The following is a 22,021-nucleotide window of genomic DNA, read 5'->3' on the forward strand; positions in this document are numbered from 1 at the left end:
TTACGACATCCCCAAATAATTCTCTCCCAGCACCACTTTATCCCCTAATAATTCTCACTCTGCATTCCCTATATCCCCTATTATACTTTACTCTGCATCCCCTGTATTCCCCAATACATCTCACTCTGCATCACCTGTATCCCCCATTACACCTCACTCTGCCTCACCTGTATCCCTCAATACACCTCACTCTACATCACCTATATCCCCTATTATACCTCACTCTGCATTCCCTGTATCCCCCATTATACCTCCGCCTGCATTCCCTGTATTCCCCAATACATCTCACTCTGCATCACCTGTATCCCCCATTACACCTCACTCTGCCTCACCTGTATCCCTCATTACACATCACTCTGCATCACCTGTATCCCCCATTACACCTCATCTGTATCCCTCATTACACCTCATTCTGCATCACCTGTATCAGCCATTACACCTCACTCTGCATCACCTGTATCCCCCAATACACCTCAGTCTGCATCCCCTGTATCCCCCATTATACCTCTCTCTGCATCCCCTGTATCCCTCATTACACCTCACTCTGCATTCCCTGTATCCCTCATTACACCTCACTCTGCATCCCCTGTATCCCCCCTTACACCTCACTCTGCATCCACTGTATCCCCCAATACATCTCACTCTGCATTCTCCAATAATTCTCACTCAGCACCCCCCCTGTATCCCCCATTACACCTCACTATTCATCCACTGTATCCCCCATTACACCTTACTCTGTATCCCCTGTATCCCCCAATACATCTCACTCTGCATCCCATGTATCCCCCATTACACCTCACTCTGCACCCCCTGTATCCCCCATTACACCTCACTCTGCACCCCCTGTATCCCCCGTTACACCTCACTCTGCATCCCATGTATCCCCCATTACACCTCACTCTGCACCCCCTGTATCCCCCATTACACCTCACTCTGCATCCACCAATAATTTGTACCCAGCACCCCCTGCTTCCCCCATTACACCTCACTCTGCATCCCCTGTATCCCCCATTACATCTCACTCTGCATCCCCAAATAATTCTCACTCTGCATCCACTGTATCCCCCATTACACATCACTCTGCATCACCTGTATCCCCCATTACACCTCACCTGTATCCCTCATTACACCTCATTCTGCATCACCTGTATCAGCCATTACACCTCACTCTGCATCACCCGTATCCCCCAATACACCTCAGTCTACATCCACTGTATCCCCCATTATACCTCTCTCTGCATCCCCTGTATCCCTCATTACACCTCACTCTGCATTCCCTGTATCCCCCAATACATCTCACTCTGCATTCTCCAATAATTCTCACTCAGCACCCCCTGTATCCCCCATTACACCTCACTCTGCATCCACTGTATCCCCCATTACACCTCACTCTGCATCCCCTGTATCCCCAATACATCTCACTCTGCATCCCCAATAATTCTCACTCTGCATCCCCTGTATCCCCCATTACACCTCACTCTGCATCCCCCATTACACCTCACTCTGCATCCCCCAATATTTCTCACTCAGCACCCCTGTATCCCCCATTACACATCACTCTGCATGCCCTGTATCCCCCATTACACATCACTCTGCACTCCCTGTATCCCCAATACATCTCACTCTGCATCCCCTGTATCCCCCATTACACCTCACTCTGCACCCCCCACATCCCCCATTACACCTCACTCTGCATCCCCCAATAATTTGTACCCAGCACCCCCGCTTCCCCCATTACACCTCACTCTGCATTCCCTGTATCCCCCATTACATCTCACTCTGCATCCCATGTATCCCCCATTACACCTCACTCTGCACCCCCTGTATCCCCCATTACACCTCACTCTGCATCCACCAATAATTTGTACCCAGCACCCCCGATTCCCCCATTACACCTCACTCTGCATTCCCTGTATCCCCCATTACACCTCACTCTGCATCCCATGTATCCCCCATTACACCTCACTCTGCACCCCCTGTATGCCCCATTACACCTCACTCTGCATCCACCAATAATTTGTACCCAGCACCCCCTGCTTCCCCCATTACACCTCACTCTGCATCCCCTGTATCCCCCATTACATCTCACTCTGCATCCCCTGTATCCCCAATACATCTCACTCTGCATCCCCCAATAATTCTCACTCTGCATCCCCTGTATCCCCCATTACACCTCACTCTGCCTCACCAGTATCCCTCATTACACATCACTCTGCATCACCTATATCCCCTATTATACCTCACCTGTATCCCCCATTACACCTCACCTGTATCCCTCATTACACCTCATTCTGCATCACCTGTATCAGCCATTACACCTCACTCTGCATCACCCGTATCCCCCAATAAACCTCAGTCTACATCCCCTGTATCCCCCATTATACCTCTCTCTGCATCCCCTGTATCCCTCATTACACCTCACTCTGCATTCCCTGTATCCCCCAATACATCTCACTCTGCATTCTCCAATAATTCTCACTCAGCACCCCCTGTATCCCCCATTACACCTCACTCTGCATCCACTGGATCCCCCATTACACCTCACTCTATATCCCCTGTATCCCCCAATACATATCACTCTGCATCCCATGTATCCCCCATTACACCTCACTCAGCACCCCCTGTATCCCCCATTACACCTCACTCTGCATCCACTGTATCCCCTATTACACCTCCCTCTGTATCCCCTGTATCCCCCAATACATCTCACTCTGCATCCCATGTATCCCCCATTACACCTCACTCTGCACCCCCTGTATCCCCAATAACACCTCACTCTGCACCCCCGGTATCCCCCATTACACCTCACTCTGCATCCCCCAATAATTTGTACCCAGCACCCCCTGCTTCCCCCATTACACCTCACTCTGCATCCCCTGTATCCCCCATTACACCTCACTCTGCATCCCCTGTATCCCCCATACATCTCACTCTGCATCCCCCAATAATTCTCACTCTGCATCCCCTGTATCCCCCATTACACCTCACTCTGCACCCCCATATCCCCCATTACACCTTACTCTGCACCCCCCTGTATCCCCCATTACACCTCACTCTGCATCCCCCATTACACCTCACTCTGCATTCCCCAATATTTCTCACTCAGCACCCCTGTATCCCCCATTACACATCACTCTGCATCCCCTGTATCCCCCATTACACATCACTCTGCACTCCCTGTATCCCCAATACATCTCACTCTGCATCCCCTGTATCCCCCATTACACCTCACTCTGCATCCCCCACATCCCCCATTACACCTCACTCTGCACCCCCCACATCCCCCATTACACCTCACTCTGCATCCCCCAATAATTTGTACCCAGCACCCCCGCTTCCCCCATTACACCTCACTCTGCATTCCCTGTATCCCCCATTACATCTCACTCTGCATCCCCTGTATCCCCAATACATCTCACTCTGCATCCCCCAATAATTCTCACTCTGCATCCACCTGTATCCCCCATTACACCTCACTCTGCACCCCCCACATCCCCCATTACACCTCACTCTGCACCCCCGTATTCCCCATTACACCTCACTCTGCATCCCCCATTACACCTCACTCTGCATCCCCCAATATTTCTCACTCAGCACCCCCTGTATCCCCCCATTACACATCACTCTGCATCCCCTGTATCCCTCATTACACCTCACTCTGCACCCCCTGTATCCACAATACATCTCACTCTGCATCCCCTGTATCCCCCATTACACCTCACTCTGCACCCCCCACATTCTCCATTACACCTCACTCTGCACCCCCCGTATCCCCCATTACACCTCACTCTGCATCCCCCGCATCCCCCATTACACCTCACTCTGCATCCCCCAATATTTCTCACTCAGCACCCCCTGTATCCCCCATTACACATCACTCTGCATCCCCTGTACCCCCATTAGACATCACTCTGCATCCCCTGCCTCCCCCATTACACCTCACTCTGCATCCCCTGTATCCCCCATTACACCTCACTCTGCACCCCCTGTATCCCCCGATACACCTCACTCTGCATCCCCTGTATCCCTCATTACACCTCACTCTGCATCCCACCAATAATTCTAACTCAGCACCCCCTGTATCCCCCATTACACCTCACTCTGCATCCCCCAATGATTCTTACTCAGCACCCCCTGTATCCCCCTATTACACCTCACTCTGCATCCCCCAATAATTCCCACCCAGCCTCCCCTGTATCCCTCATTACACCTCACTCTGCATCCCCTGTATCCCCCATTACACCTCACTCTGCATCCCCTGTATCCCCCATTACACCTCACTCTGAATCACCTGTATCCCCCATTACACCTCACTCTGCATTCCCTGTATCCCCCATTACACCTCACTCTGCATCCCCTGTATCCCCCATTACACCTCACTCTGCATCCCCCAATAATTCCCACCCAGCCCCCCCCCCCTGTATCCCTCATTACACCTCACTCTGCATCCCCCATTACACCTCACTCTGCATCCCCCATTACACCTCATTCTGCACCCCTCAATAATTCTCACTCCCCACCCCCTGTATCCCCCATTACACCTCACTATGCATCCCCTGTATCCCACATTACACCTCCCTCTGTATCCCACATTACACCTCATTCTGCACGATCTGTAAATTCAAATCTGCCGGGCACTGCACACTGACTCACTTGAGGAGGAATGTTCTTGTTCAGAGGACGTCCCCGTAGCCTTGTGTGTTCAGTCTGAGCGCGCTGAGTGCAAGGGCGGGGCATGCGGACGTGGCGGGGCGTACCCGAAGTTATGCTATTCATTGGACAGGCACAGTCAGAGGCCAGCCCCCACCACAGTTCGCCCAAGCATGAAGGGAAGATAATAATGACGGCTGCACTCACTCAGCGCAGGGAGACAAGAATAAAGGTCAGACGGCCCTTCCTGCCTCCCCCACTGGCCGGGACAAGTCCCAGCAGTGTAAATTTGCCGGGACAAGTCCTATTTGGCAGGATTGTCCCGTCAAAAACGGGACAGTTGGCAACTATGGTCCTCTGGGGGGCAGTGCAACAACTATTAGAATAGTTTTTTACATTTTAGAATGGGGTGTCTCTATACTGTCCATATTTTTTAAAGGGTGCCTTGACTGAAAAAAGTTTGAGAAACACTGTATTAGAACATAGTAGGGATAGTGGCACCCTCTCTGCAAAAGGTAATGTAGCACTACTCCCTTGGGAGCTGCTGGTTACGGGTTCCCCTGGGTTACCATTAGCAACAACCACAGTTCAACATTTTCCCAAGTGTTTTAGCTCAGTCAGGAAACAGTCCAGTATCTTTGGGTTTTGTGCTTTATTGAGAACTTGGGTAGGAGAAGGGAATGAGTGGGATACTCCACCTTTGTATAACTATGCACAATTGGTTGGGACGACTGAAAAATGCTGAGTAACGCTAGTCATGGCTAGGCCGCTGCTTCACCTTGTCATAGGCAGTGAAGTAGAATTAGATGAACTTCCTGAGGTAAACTGTACTGTACTGCAGAACAATCTTCAGGGCCCTTCCTGGTACCCCCTTTACTGTTCCTATTCTTCAGGGTTAACTACACGGCACCCCCTTTACTGTTACACTTCCTGTGTGGGCTAGCTCCTTGATCCCCTGAATTCTCTGGAGTGGTCCCCTCTCCTAGGCAGACCCTTAGGCAGCTCTCCTGGTGCTCACTATACTGCTTTTCCCAAAAGACTCCGCCAGCAACTCCACTTGTCAGCACTCTGGATCCTCTGCAGCTCAGCTCCACACCTGGTTCACTAGGCCGACTGCCTAAGACCACCTTCCTCATACCTGCAGGAGGAGAGACCAGCCGTCCACCTCCTCCTGGGACTCTGCGCCCGCCAAAAGACACCCTGCCTCATGTGCCCCCCGCTTTTATCATCAATCCTATGATGCACCTCTCCAGGTGCCAACCCACTGGGACAGTTACAAAAACTTGTGTACTATTGGCCAGGTTTCCTCCACTGTCCAACATGTCTCCCTATTGGATACAGTGGGGACACTCCCTCAGACCAGGTGAATACACACTGAGTACAGAGAGCGGGCCTAACTAAAGATCAGGCTCCCCTGATAAGCAGCAGGAGCATTAGATGCCTTTACCTAGCACCTACCTAGGAGGGTGCTACAGTAAGAAATATCACAGAGCTGCAATGTGCAAATAGTGGTGTGGTCCCCCCTATTAAAAAGGAAAATATGTAAATTTTATTATGATTATATATATATATATATATATATATATATATATATATATATAGGGGGGTTCACCACTATTTGCCAGCCACGCCCACTTTTTTTGGTCACGCCAACAGGTGTGCGGTAGCACGCCACAAAAGCACCCTCATTTTTACCTTTAGCACCCCCCAAAGAAATTGTCTGGAGTCGCCCCTGCCCGGACTGGATTTGAATTTTGTCACCCCATCCCCCCCTCCAAGTTTTTTTCTCTATCTTATCTTCTTAACATTTGGTAGTCCTATCCCAAAAAATTCTAATAAGTATTTTTTTTTTTTTTTTTATCTCATGGACGAAATATGAGAAAAAAACATATATATCATACAATCATTCCATAAACACATACCACATACACTGCATATATCATTTAAACAAAATATGCTTATAAAATAGTTTACCATTTACTAATTAAAAAAAAAAAAAATGTCCCCAGATTTAATTTTAAAAATCTGGTTACCTTAGCCCCGGTTCACACTTATGCGATGCGGGAAGGCTGCGAATTCGCAGCCTGTTCCCGCATCGCAAACGCACCCCCGGCAGTTCACACTGCCATATGCGATACGCAGGGGGTGTCAATGTAATCTTAACGACACCCCCAGTTTGATCGCATATCGCAGTGCGATCTTGCAGTTCGCACAGGATCGGATCGCACAAGTGTGAACCGCTGTGCGATCCGATCCTGGTGCGGCTGCAAAAAAGGGTCCTGTGCGTGTTTGCTGCGGGTGCGGTGCGAATTTAGCCATACAAAGTGTATGGCTAAACTCGCACCGCACAGCCGATCGCATGTAATGAAGGAGCAGTGCGCTCCGACATCACATGCGAACGCCGCAGCCGCATAATGTGAACCGGCTCTTAAGCTGCACGCAATACCTGCGCATCCCCCATGTGGGTAAACATAAAGGAGAAGCGCTCTAAGTGTAGACAGTTTAATAATACATAAGAAGCAATGTGTGTAGTAACTCACAAGACATAAGTGAAAGTCAAGCTGTGTAACATCATCAGATCTTTAAAGCATCCTCTGGGGGGAGGGAGGTGGTGATGTCCAATCCAAAGCGCCGTCCGTGGCTGAGTAGATGTTTAATGGGAGGAAATAAAGCCGGCAGCCTCCCGCCTCAGTGTACGATGAGCGGTCAGATGGAAGTGACCGACGGCTGTAAGGTTCCGTGGATGGATGGACGCTCTCCCGTCACCAGGGGTGGTGAGTTCAAACAGCAAAGGAACGGCAGGCACGACGCGTTTCTGAGCATGCGCGGGGTCGATGTACCCAGCGCGCTCTTTCCTCAGGTGCTGGAGAGCCGTGGACTCTACAAGGTTTATATCTAGCTCAGTTAATTAGTGATTCACCGCAGCTGGAACAAAAAGGTACATCGACCCCGCGCATGCTCAGAAACGCGTCGTGCCTGCCGTTCCTTTGCTGTTTGAACTCACCACCCCTGGTGACGGGAGAGCGTCCATCCATCCACGGAACCTTACAGCCGTCGGTCACTTCCATCTGACCGCTCATCGTACACTGAGGCGGGAGGCTGCCGGCTTTATTTCCTCCCATTAAACATCTACTCAGCCACGGACGGCGCTTTGGATTGGACATCACCACCTCCCTCCCCCCAGAGGATGCTTTAAAGATCTGATGATGTTACACAGCTTGACTTTCACTTATGTCTTGTGAGTTACTACACACATTGCTTCTTATGTATTATTAAACTGTCTACACTTAGAGCGCTTCTCCTTTTTGTTTTTTTGCTCTAACAGAATCTCCTCTTGGTCTGTGGAAGAGCGGCTCAGTGTTTATGGACTACTCCTTTCTGACTACACGTCGATCCCATACAATACAGTAAATTTATTCCATCAGCTTTATTTAGTGTTTTGCTTTTGTCCCTTTCCCTCCCCCTCCCCCTTCTCCTTGCTTTTTTAATTGACTCATCATACCCATCCCCTGTGTTGGAGGTTTTTAGCGCTCTGGTTTCACATATGTTTCACATATGTCATGTGGGTAAACATGGCCCTCCATGAATGCACGCTTTATTACACCCTGTGTGAATGGGGCTATACAAACACTACACAAGAGCTGAGGCTTCTGTATGCTCTCCATGCTACTCTAGCTCAGGCTTCTGTGGAACTAGAGGCCCCAGCAGGGACAGCCACACGCTTCCCAGCTATGGGAAGACAAGAGCCAATCACAGTGAGCCAAGCAGGGCAGCTGTGTGTGCAGCCAATGAGGAGTTTTGTCACACTAAGCAGGAAGTGCTGTGAACATGAGCAGTGGAGGAGGGGAAGGCAGGGATGGCTCTGAGTACATGGTAGGTGCAGCACGTCTACAGCTTGTTGTATTTGTGACCTTCCTCTGAAGACATGCAGATCCATTCCTAAAGATTTAACACAAGGATAAGGATCTTTATTATCAGCTAGGTGACTGTCATCTCCCCATGTGTGCTTGCTTTGTAAATTAGGACTAAAGACTTCTTGCTTTGCACTTGATGTTCTCTAATGCCCCATACACACGTGCAGATTATCTGAAGACTTTTGTCTGCAGACTTACCAAAACCATATAATATGAGGTCAAACCTAAACACTTTCAATTTGTATGCAATCCGGCAGGCCCTTGCACTACATAGAAAAGGTAAATCTGCAGACAAAAGTCTTCAGATAATCTGCACGTGTGTATGGGGCATAAGGCTCCATACACATGGAGGTATACAGAGGTGTATATCTGTGCAGTATAAATACTTCTACATTTACAGCGCCTGGGAGCCCCAGCTGTGGCGATTTTCTTTCCATATAACTGTACCGCAAAATATTTTGTGCTGTAATCTTGTGTACATGCCGGGGGTTGTGAATGCATGTGCATGGAGGAATATATATCTATGCACCTGTAAAACATGAACACTGGAGTTTACAGAGGATTACAGGCGCATGGCGTGTTTTCTATAACGGTTCGATGTCTGTATTTACGTTTGTGTGCATGTAGCCTCAACCACTTAACCCCCGGAAGATTTTACCCCCTTCCTGACCTATTTTGCAATAGGGCACTGCGTGATTTTAACGGACAATTGCGCGGACGTGCGACGCTGTACCTAAACTAATTTGGCGTCCTTTTTTTCCCACAAACAGAGCTTTCTTTTGGTGGTATTTGATCACCTGTGCGATATTTTTTGATCATGCGCTATAAACAAAAAAAGAGCGTTCATTTTGCAAAAATAACAATATTTTTCACATTTTTTTTTTTTTTTATATGAAATTCCCACAAAAAAAAATGTAAAAATCAAAATGTCTTAACGTTTAAGGCCAATTTGTTTTCTGCTACATATGTTTGGTAAAAAAAATCACAATAAGCGTATTTTTATTTGGTTTGCGCAAAAGTTATTGCGTTTACTAACTAAGGGAAAGATTTTTGTCTTTTTTTTTTATTTAACGAGTAATGGCGGCGATCTGCGATTTATTTATTTATTTTTTTGTGGGACTGCGACATTGCGGCGGACAGATCGGACCCTTGACTGACATTTTTGACACTTTTGGGGTTACCAGTGACATTACTACAGTAATCAGTGCTATACATATGCACTGTTACTGTAAAAATGACACTGGCAGGGAAGGGGTTAACTTTATTGGGGAAGGAGGGGTTAAGTGTGTCCCTAGGGGTGTGTTTCTAACTGTGATTGGATTTGGCTTTACATGTAACAGCACAGATCAACGGTCCTACATAGCAGGACCTTATGATCTGTGTTGTTACACAGGGGAGACTGACAGGCAGCTTTGTTTACATCAGCCGCCTGCCTTTTTCCCTTCACAGCGGACGATTGCGAGTGACCGGCGGACATCGGGTCCGCCGGTCACATGCACGGAGGTGTCTGTAAACGAGCCGGGGCAGGAGCGCGCCTCCGGGGGCGTGCGCTCACCCCCTATTGGCTTACAGGCTAGTGACGTACCTATACGTCACTTTGCCTGGCCGGGGCTGACCGCCGCAGTATATGTGCTTGTGGCGGTCGCCAACCGGTTAAGCTGGATACACACTATACAACTTTTGTTGTTAGATTTCCTTTAGATTTACCTTCAACTATGTAGTGCCAGGGCCTGCCTGATTGCAAACGAATTTAAAGTGTTTCGATTTGACCTCATATTATATGGTTTTGGTAAATCTAAGGGTCCTTTCACACGAGCGCTCCGATCAGATCCGCCTGTCAGTTTTTTAGTTTTTTTCTGATCAGGTCCCCCATGCATCCCTATGGGGCAGCGGATGTCAGCGGTGACATGTCCGCTGACACCCGCTGCCATCCACATCCGATCCTGTCCATGAAATCCGGACGGATGGAAACCCTATTTTCCAATCAATCCAGGGGATCGGATGAGAGCGGACAGGCGGTCCACTGTCATCCGATTCCCCCATAGAGATGCATGGGGTTCTGACACCTCCCTCTCTGCACACAGAGCGGAGAGGGAGCTGTCACCTGCCTCCCCATTGGGGATCTGTGTATCGACCCCCCCCCCACTGAGCAGCACGGAGTCCGCCTACGGAGGCGGACCATGTGAAAGGACCCTAAAGGAAAAAATCTAAAGACAATTGTATAATGTGTATGGCCCATTAGGCCCTTTGTATGCGGGGTGTATAGTTGCTTTACACCCCGTTTAGGCTGGGTTCACACTAGAGGTGCACTGAATAGAAATTTTGCTGCCGAAACTGAAAATGCAGGATGCGCTTGGCCGAAAACTGAAAATTAGTTTTTTAAAAAAAATAAAAAATTTATATTTTTATATATGTGTATTCACATTTCTAACCACTTTAGCCCCAGAAGGTTTTACCCCCCTTAAAGCAGAGTTCCACCCAAAAGTGGAAGTTCTGCTTTAAGGCCTCCTGACCCCCCTGACATGCCACATTTGGCATATCATTTTTTTTTTTTGTGGGTGGGAAGTGGGTACCTAGATTTGACAGGTACCTGATCCCACTCCTGCTCGGGCCGCCTAGGTTTTCCTCTCCTCTCCTCCCTCCCTGCATTCTGCTGGGACACATCACAGGTCCCAGAAGATTTCCCAGCCATTCAGGATGCGCGGCGTGCACCCGTCTTTGAAGCTGCAAGCTGTCACAGCCGGGTGCCCACACGAGAGATGCCGGCGCCGCGGGGAGAAGAGGGAAAGAACCGAGGCTCCCGCCGGCCACATCGCTGGATCCTGGGACAGGTGAGTGTGTGTTTATTAAAAGTTAGCAGGTACACTTTTTGTAGCTGCTGACTTTAAGAAGCACAAAAACGGGTGGAACTCCGCTTTAATTTACCAGGCCATTTTTTTGTGATACAGCACTGCGTTACTTTAACTGGCAATTGCGCGGATGTGCGACACTGTACCCAAATAAAATTGATGTTCTTTTTTTTCCCTCTCAAATTGAGCTTTCTTTTGGTGGTATTTGATCACCTCCTGCGCTTTTTATTTTTTGCGCTATAAACAAAAACACATGACCATTTAAAAAAAACAAAAAAAACAAAAAACAATATCTTTTACTTTCTGCCACATGTGTCAAACACAAGGCCCGTGGGCCGAATGCGGCCCTCCAGGCCATTTCATGTGGCCCTCACACCTCTCCTGCAGCACCCCCCTTATCTTTGCCCCCACCTTGTCCCAGCAGTCCAACAGGGAGGAGGACAGAGCTCCTCCTACAGATCCTGTGCTTCTCTGTGCAGCCATGGAGATGCTTGTCTTTGCTCCCTCCCAGAAGTGTGAGTGGGCTCCATGCCAGTATGCACCTGTCCTTCACAGCTTAAGGCTTTAGTTATTAATAAAACCAGTAATAATCAAATACAGAGGCAAATGCTTAATATGATAAAGAGTATATACATTTATGTAGTCTTATAGATACAGCCAGCCCTTTGAGGGCAACCGCAATGAAATTGAGTTTGACACCCCTGGCTTAGGGTGTCTACTTTCCGAAAAGGGGTAATTTTGGGGGGGGGGTTTGTGCTGCCCTGCCATTTTAGTACTTCAAGAAATTGGATAGGCAGTCAGAAAGTTGAGTTGATTGGATATTTTTTATAAGAGAGTAGAAAATGTCTTTTTTTTTTTTTTTTGTCTACATTTTTGGTCTGTTTTCATTTATATGGCAAAAAAATTAAAATCTCAGTGTGATCAAATACCACCAAAAGAAAGCTCTATTTGTGGGGAAAAAAAGGACATAAATTTCTTTGGGTACAGCATTGCATGACTGCGCAATTACCAGTTAACCACTTTACCCCCACTCACATTGCTGCTATTGCGGCAATGTGGCTCGTTATCGTCCAGCGACGTAGACCTACATCGCTGGACTCCTCCCCTTGTGGACGGCGTGCGCGCGCCGCCAGAGGCTCGCTCCCGCTGTATTCAGTTACAGGGGGAGTCGGGCCAGGGGAGGAGCAGTGGTGATCGCCGCTGCTCTTCCCCGATCGTCGGGGAATCGAGTGTGGAAATCTCCTAAGTGACAGGCAGGGTCAGATTGCAGGGTTCAGCATAGCTGAACCTGCGATCTGTCCCTGTGTCACATAGTCCCCTCCCCCTACACACGTTAGTAAGCACCAGGCATACATTAACCCCTCCCTCTCCAATAAAAATTAACCCCTTCCCTGCCAGTGTCATTTTTACAGTAACAGTGCATATGTATAGCACTGATTATTGTAGTAATGTCACTGGTACCCCCCAAAAGTGTCAAAAATGTCAGTCAAGGGTCCGATCTGTCCGCCGCAATGTCGCAGTCCCGCAAAAAAAATCGCAGATCGCCGACATTACTCGTTAAAAAAAAAAAAACACCAAAAATGACAGAAATCTTTCCCTTAGTAAACGCAATAACTTTTGCGCAAACCAATCAAAATACGCTTATTGGGATTTTTTCTTTTTACCAAACATAGGTAGCAGAAAACAAATTGGCCTAAAATGCTGATTTTTACATTTTTTTGGGGGGGAATTTCATATAAAAAAAAATGTGAAAAATATTGTTATTTTTTCAAAATTGTCGCTCTTTTTTTGTTTATAGCGCAAAAAGTAAAAATCGCACAGGTGATCAAATACCACCAAAAGAAAGCTCTATTTGTGGGGGAAAAAAATACATAAATTTAATTTGGGTACAGCGTTGCACGACCGCGCAATTGTCCATTAAAGTAACGCAGTGCCGAATCGCAAAATATGGCCTGGTCAGGAATGTGGTAAAACTTTCCGGTCATAAAGCGGTTAAAAATACGCTCATTGAGAATTTTTTTGTCAAAGACATGTAGCTAAATACATTTTGGCCTAAATATATGACAAAAATTGAATATATTGGATATTTTTTAACTGTCAAAGTAGAAAAATATTATTTTTTTCAAAATTGTCGCATTTTTTAATTAATATTGCAAAAAATGAAAATCGCACAGGTGATCAAATACAGCCAAAAGAAAGCTCTGTTTGTGGGAAAAAAAGGACGTAAATTTCGTTTGGGTACGGCGTTGCATGACCGCGCAATTGTCAGTTAAAGTCGCATAGTGCCGAATCACAAAAAATGGCCTGGACGTAAGACAGCAAAATCCTCCGGTGGTAAAGTGGTTAAAGTCACTCAGTGCCAAATTGCAAAAAATGGCCTGGTCATTAAGGGGGTAAAACCTTCTGGTCCTTAACTAGTTAAAGAATGTAAAAAAAAAAATAATTGCTGCTTTCTTCATGCCATATAATACAGCTCCCGCTGCACTTCAACTACCAATATGACGTGTTCAATCAGCTTGGTCAATTCATAACTTTATGTATTCAATTAACGGTTTACATAATTGTTTGTGTGCTACCCTGTTTCCCCAAAAATAACACCAGGTCTTATATTAATTTTGGCTACAAAAAAACACACTAGGGATTATTTTCAGGGGATGTTTTATCTATGTCTCCTGTCTTCTCCCCCCTCTCCCCCTGTCAACACATTATGACATTTTTAATCCCAAAAATAAACCTAAGTTAAAGTCATTGTAAAAATATGTAATCCGTTTTGTAAAAGGATTATATAATGTCCAGTGAGTCATCTTTTGTAACTTTATTATCGAAAATACCTCATTTACAGCTGGGTGCTCACGTGATCTTCCCTGCTCCAGGAACTGCCAAGGGAAGGGCAGAGATCTCCGCTGACGTCAGCCCCACTCCGTGCACTGCAGAGGGAGGGCCGCTAACTTAAGCCAGGAGGAGAGGAGAAGATCTCCGGCGAGTCACATGAGTGGTGCTATAAATAAGGTATTTTTGACAATAAAGTTTAAAAAAGGAGACTCGCTGTACATATATAATCCATTTACTGAACGCATTTTATATTTTTACAAAGACTTTTTTCTAGGGCTTATATTGCAGCCCTCCTCGATAATCGCGGGAGGGCTTTTTTTCAGGGAAACTTATATGTGTGCGTTTGTGTCTGTATGTGCTTTTGTGTTTTACACTCATTGCTATTGCCAGTGACAGACTGCATAGTACATATTAGAGATCAGCAAAGACGATATATCGAGGGCCGATCTGCACTTTCCCCAATATATCGGAATAGGCCACCAAGGCCGATATTACCGATATTTCGGAAAGTGCTTGTACCGGAGTGATGGCTGCAGCTAGAGGCATAACCCCGGTACCGGCGTCCATAGCCGACTGTCAGCTGTCTTGTAATGATAACTGATGCAGCTGAGAAGCCGCTCGGCTGTCATTACAAGGAGCGGGAGGGGACATCTACCCCCCGCCCCACCCTCCCGCAGCCTTTTGCGGCTCTCCCAGGTCTCTCCTCCCACCGGTAGCCCCAGGCATCCTACCTGCACGGCTGCTGAAGACCCGATCAAAGCCGCATTCAGTTCTGATCGGGTCTCCATGCAAAGCCCCGGAAGTGATGTCATGAGTGACATCACTTCCGGGTACTCGGCGCCAGATTAAAAAAAATGTCAGCATTCAAAACAGCCAAACTTGGTGTTTTGAATGCTTTTAAGTGCAGAGGCGGGGTTTGGGGTTCCTCCACAAAAGTACCTGTCAAATAAAAAAAAAAAATGTTTAAATGTGCGAAAATATTGCCTCACATCGGTCGATACCGATATGCGATGACCAAAATATCGGTATCGGCAATGAAAAAACGATATTGGTCGATCCCTAGTACATACATTTACCATTTTTTAGTTTGCCCATAATTCTACTTTAGCAAAAATGAAAGTGAATAATTGCAAACAGCAAGGTAAGGTAATGCATAAGGGCCCACTCACATTGGCCGAAAAAGAAACACTGCTTTTAGATGCGTACTGCACATGGTTTTGTGTTCATCTAAAGGCAAAACTAGAGTAATTAATGAGCCCATAGACACAGCTGCGGCTTTCAGCAAAAATGTGTGCTGTGTTTAGCTGCGCAGAAACAAAGTAGGACACCTCTGTGTCCAGGGCTGCACAGATCTGCAGATTTTACATGCAAACTCAGGTATACCATGTATAAACACACCACGTAAATGTGTAGGTGCTCATTTGAATGTAAGAGGGAAGACCCACAACAAAAGGTGAACAATTTCAGAGGCACATTTTTCCAATTGCAATTTTTTGGGAAAATTAAACCTTTTTTTTTTTTTTATTTATTTATTGTCCAATTATTTGGTAAATTATACAAGATGATCTTATGCCGAGTACATAGATACCAAACATGACATGCTTTAAAAGTGCGCATGCCCGTGCAGTGGAAACTACATACATTTTAAAAAGCCTTTACAGGTTACCAGTTTAGATTTTATGAGGTCTACTGGTAGAATTACTGCCCTGGATCTGACATTCGTGGCGACATTTCACATGCATGGTTCAATTGCTATTCACATATGACACGGGACCGATGCTTGCGTTCGCCTTTAAACGCAAACACGGGGGGACAGGGGTGCTTTCATTTTTTATTACACCTTCCCCTATATATATATATATATATATATATATATATATATATATATATATATATATATATATATATATATATATATATATATAATATATATATCTTTTTTTTTTTTTGGGTATCACAGGGAATGTAAATATCTCCTATGAGAGCAATAAGTAGTGACAGGTAATCCTTTTTTTGAAAAAATTGGGGTCTGTTAGACTCTAGATCTCTCCTCTGCTCTTAAAGCATCTGACCACATGGGATCGGTGTGATAAGATGCTTTCCCAACTAAAAAATGGCGCTGTTTACATCCGGCGAAACTAAAATGTTAAAATGCTCATAACTTCCAGGATCTTAGGCCATAGAGATGATTGGAGCTGTTCTGGTCTCCGATCTGCTCTATGGTCAGCTGCAGACTTGGCTTACCTGTTGGGACAGGAGAGCTGGAGAAAACCGTAGGGGGAGGGGGGAACGTCCCCTCCCACTGCTTGTAAAAGTAGTCCAATGGCCAATTAGCCGCTAGAATTGCTTTTATATGAATACAGATTACACAGATTATACAGATTCCTCCATTCACATCGATCGATGTGGATGAAAAAATCTCTGCCAGAAAGTGTGCCTAATGATGGGCATACATGCAATGTTCTTTTTTTTTTTTTCGTTCAGCCCAAAAAAGAACATAACGGATTGCTAGATTGAAGAAATCTCTGCCAGGAAAAGTATAAAAAAATATATGGCGAAGCATAGGGGAGCTACGCGGCCACCTAGCGCCTAGCGCCTTTTACGGCTTCATCTGGAGCGTTCTAATAGGATATTCTGTATAATGCTGTAAAAAAGAAAAACGGTTCCCCATCCGGGGAGGGATCTGTGGATATTCATTTTGGAATATATGGATGTATTCAGTCTATGAGGCTACAGTTTGGATTTAAGCCACAATAACCTCTGTACTTGGGCTTATTGACGCCAGCCAGGCTTTAATTAACCCTTGGTTGTTACTACTCCAATGATTTACATCTTCTAACTATATGCTCCATCCACTCCTTCTGAAATCCACGATACCCTCCTCATTAATTACAAGTGACGCGGTGTGCGTTTTTCTTTTTCACAGCATTATACAGAATATCCTATTAGAACGCTCCAGATGAAGCCGTAAAAGGCGAAACATGTCGAGCAATGTGAATGTTTATACAGTGAATAATTGAATACAACATCAATTGATCTGGTTGGACGGCAGTCTCATCCTCTGTCACCATTCGTCAAGATCTCCTTGATGTGAAGTATTTATTTATATTTAGCGTTTAAAACCTTTTTGTCACATATATAGTCGAATATTCTGTATGAAGCAAGTATCAAGTCAACTGCTACAAAAATGTATTTGGGCCTTGTGTAAGGTCATTTTTACAAATTATTATACTTTCTGGTTTTTATATGAATTTATCAATAAATAATTTTAGAAACTTTCTGTGCCAAAAAATCCTTGCCTCCCAATCCTTCCCTATACATTCCAAGCTAGGCAGAGTCCTGGATAATTTGGAGTAGATGAACCCCAAAATACTGTAGGAGTCCTTAAGTAGCTAATGGAGTGTACTACCTGTTCAGTGCCAGTTAGGGCACTGGGATTGCTGTTAGTTGTATGTTGTTTTTGCTATGTTAATGTTCACGAGTCTGGGTATGCCCGGTAGGCTCTGATTTATACCAAAATTCTTTAAAACATAATAAAAAGACTTTTCAAAAAAAAGTTAGGCAGAGGAGGGGAGCAGGATGTCTTAAAGCAGAACTTCCCCTTTAGGTTGGAGCTCTGCTTTAACCTCCAGCAGATACCAGAAAGCTCCCGATGTCTTCTTGCGATTGGGAGCTTTCTGATCATGTGACTGCTGTGACAACCACAAATGTAAACCTCTGTTTGTTCTTCATGGGCATAGACAGCTTTACCTTCATCTTATATACATTTTGCCAAATTGCACATATCAATTGCTCCTAGAACTGAAAATATACATTTTGTTTGGTTGTAGGAACACAGACTGAACTATGGCTCTTAAAATTCTAATTAACATAACTGGACAATTCGTGAAAAGTTCACAAGGAACAGGTCCTTTAAACTTTGGACTTTTCAGCAAACTGTTGGGGCGGTCATACACTCAAATTTCAAGCCATTATGGAAAGACCGAAAATGTGGCAGAGTTGCCAACTCCTAAAGTCACGGATATGGACGCTGGCAAAATCAGCAGACGACCCTCAACCATAATCAGACATGCCATATGCAAGGAAAAACTCGAGGAGTTTCTGCTGCAGAAAGGAGCCAGCCAGTTGAGTGTTGCAAGTATCCTTTTAAGGTATCCAAAGGCAATTACTCGTCGTTCCAAAGACCTACCTGAAGTTTGGGGACTTTGGCAAAGTATCTTGAAAACAGACGAAGCCGTCTTGTTGGTCGTTACTCGTTCTCCGGAGTCTTTCTTCCGATCGGGCGGTATTGAGAAGTTGTCAGAAAACATTGCCTTCCTCCAGTCTCTTGAGTTATCACCCAAAATTTTAAACGAGCTCATGCTCAAGTCTCCTCGGACCTTCGCCAACAGTGTTCGACACAACAAGCAGATGGTGGCTCTTTTCCATGAGCTCTGTGTGCGTTGGGGAGGGGAAAACCCAGAGGAATTTGTTAGACAGGTCATCACCAACAATATTTTTATTTTAACAAGAAGTATTAACAGAGTGAAGGCCAACATAGAGTCCATTCAGTCCCTCATGAAGTTGGAGAACAAGGACTTGCTCTCTTGGATCCAGGATGAAGGAGCGTTTATTCTCAATTTATGCAATACTTACGTTGAAGAAAATTTTGTACACATTCAACAAAAAATGCAGTCTTTGGGTTTTCTGGAGGCTGACGTTACCCGACATATTTATAAGAATCCCAGCATCCTTCTCCTTTCACCTAAAGTCTTCACCTCCAAGATTGAGTTGCTTCTAGATTGTGGCGTTGAAGCTAGTAAATTACTTGATAATACTTTGCTGTCAAATGTGAGTTTGAGCACCATGAAGACCAGAATTAGGGTGCTGAAACAACTTGATTATGACCTCAGGAGCAATGGAACTGCCATTTTATTATTGCGTCAGCCAAATTTCGTGAGCAGGCTGAATAAGTGGTCCAAGACTGCCAAAACATAGCTAATTCGGGTTAACTCTCCTATAGGTAAAAGAAGCAATGTTAAAGAGGTTGTAAACTCAATTTTTTATTTTTCACCTTGAAAGAGAAACACATAATGAGCTAGTATGCATCGCATACTAGCTCATTATGCAATACTTACCTTAGAACGAGCCCCCGACGTGCCGCCCGCTCACCTCTATGACGGGCGACATGTTCAGTCGCCCGTCTTCTGGGATCGCGGCATCCGGCCATCTGATTGGCCGGAGCCGCGGTGACGTCACTCCCGCGCACGTGCGTGGGAGCCGACAGTCACGGCACGGGACTCTGAAGGAACGGCACCAGCGGCCGTTCCTTCAGAGCGCATGCGCCAGTGACATCACTGGCTGCATGTAAGGTGAATATCTCCTAAACGGTACATGTTTAGGAGATATTTACAGTACCTATAGGTAAGTCTTATCATAGTACCTATAGGTAAAAGTGTCAGAGGAGGGTTTACTTCCTCTTTAACGCACATTTTTGGTTATAGAATTGCAGTGAATCTATGCTTTGTTCATACATGGTGGACTAAGCTCAGAACAGCACACCTGCTACCATTAGGCATCAGGCACTCAGGACTTTTTGCAAACTCTCCTAGAAGCCTTTCCTCCCGGCAGCAGCATTTTGGCCAAAATAAAAAAGCCTGATGCTTGAAAAAGGGTCTAAGGGCTCTTTCACACGGCCGCTCCGTGTGTCCGCAAATCATCCTATTTTTTTGCGGATGATTTGCGGACATAATGTTAGTCTATGGCATTGCAGATGTCAGCGGAATACCATCCGCTGACATCCGATTTTCTTCCTTTCAGTTCTGTTCCATTTTTTGGAACAGAACCCTATTTTTTCATCCGTTCAAAAAACGGAAAGGAAGGAAAATCCCGCTGACATCCGCAATGCCCATAGACTTACATTATGTCCGCATATCATCTGCAAACGGATGAGATGATATGCGGACATACGGAGCGGATGACACAAATGTCATCCGCTCTGTGAAAAAAAAAAAAGTCCCGCAGCGGAGCTTTCACACGGAGCGGTTGTGTGAAAGAGCCCTAAGCTTTTACAGGCATCAAGAGCTTGGGCGTCAATTCATTTCATTGGCCAGATTAACAATTTATTCTGGCCATCAAGATTAACGCTCAAGCGCTAAATGCTAAATTAGATATCAACTGGTAACACTGGTTTCTCAAAATGGAGCTTGAGGCTACGTTCACATTTTGGCGTTGCTATTTACAGATGTTTTTGTGCAGGCGTATTTAGGTTGACTAGTAACCAATGGAAAAAAATAAAAACGCCCGTAATCTGCCCAAAAAGAAGCTCATGTACTTTTTTGAGCGTTGGGCGTTTTGCTTAAAACATCAAAACGCTCAGATGTGAACAGGGGCCATTGAAATTAATAGGATTTGTCTTGTTGGGCGTTTTTTGAGCTGATCCTAGAGCAGAAAAACGCCCCAAAAATGCCCCAAAACGCCTACATGTGAACATAGCCTTAACATGCCACACATCTGTGCCTCTGTACATTTTCTGGTAGTGTGAGCATAGATGCCGTCCATCCCACATTGCAGTGCCCAGTGCTTCTGGGTCAGGTCTGGGCATTTGTAGATGTGATGTACAGGATGGCTTGTCTATGCTCTGACCTTCTGAATTGTGTCTCCAGCCTTGGTATCGAATGTGACTTTTCAAGACTAAACAGAACAATAAAGCTTAATTCTGATTGGCTGTTGATTGATTTACATTAGTAAATCTATTTGTATTTTGGGAATCTTTATGAAAATTTTTGCTGATCACAATAAGGAAAAAGTCTGGTCCTTTTCTGAGATATTTTGGTTGTGAAGATACTGATAAAAAAGTAAAGATGTTTTGTGGCGCATACTGCAACATTTGTTTTATAATTTAACTGTGAAAGTAGAGTCTTCTTCTTTCTTCTTTTATTTTTTTTTAACAGGTTAAACCTTGCACCACAAATTTAAAGAGGTATTAAAACCAAAAATGTAATATATTGCAGCTTACCAATCTGTGAGATTGGTGCACAGGTGGCAAACTACGTGCAGCATATAGGGCATTATTAATAAAAACTCATGTATTGGTACTCACAAACGATGTAAGCATCAGAGGTAAGTAATATAGTAAGCACTGTTAATCTTCATCTCTGTCGATAGAGTGGAAGATCAGGATGGCCTCTTGCAGTCGTGGCTTCGAAGGAAGCTGCCGGTGGTTGCCGGCACTTCCTCTGTCCCTTCACAGATTGTATGGCTGAATTTGCATCGCATTCGGACCATAGTCGTTCTGTACCCTTTTTTGGTCCGCACCAGAATCGGATGGCATAAGTGTTCACACCTATGCGATGTGATTCCTGTCCGAATTGACAGTTCGCACTGCGACATGCAAACTAACCTGGGGGTGTCGTTAACTTTGTATTGACACTCCCAGCAGTTCGCATATGGCAGTGTGAACTGCCTGCGAGTCGGGTGCGATGCCGGAACCCACATTTACAGGGTTTCCGCATTGCACCAGTGTAAACCGGCACTATATGTTTTGTTTCATATGATGTGACCGGCTAGATCCGCCTGTCAGTTTTTTTGGCGGATCTGAACAGTCCCCCCATGCATCCCTATGGGGCATCGGATGTCAGCGGAGACATGTCCGCTGACATCCGATCCGTCAAATCTGGACGGATGGAAACACTATTTTCCATCCATCCAGCAGATTGGATGGGAACGGACCGACGGACCCCATGCATAGAGATGCATGGGGAACTGACAGTGTGAAAGAGCCCTTAGGCCCCTTTC

General features: G+C 45.6%; 1 protein-coding gene across 1 annotated transcript; it reads left to right on the plus strand.

Moving 5' to 3' along the window:
• The first annotated feature begins 18,074 nt into the window (after positions 1–18,074).
• LOC309556350 (transcription termination factor 1, mitochondrial-like) lies at positions 18,075–19,262 on the plus strand. Its single transcript, XM_082258805.1, has one exon. The coding sequence runs from the start codon at positions 18,092–18,094 to the stop codon at positions 19,220–19,222; it is 1,131 nt and encodes a 376-aa protein (XP_082114931.1). The 5' UTR covers positions 18,075–18,091; the 3' UTR covers positions 19,223–19,262.
• The last annotated feature ends 2,759 nt before the right edge of the window (positions 19,263–22,021 follow it).

This window comes from Pelophylax lessonae (genome assembly GCF_965119305.1).
Source record: "Pelophylax lessonae genome assembly, chromosome: 5".
NCBI classification, from domain to species: Eukaryota; Metazoa; Chordata; class Amphibia; order Anura; family Ranidae; genus Pelophylax; species Pelophylax lessonae.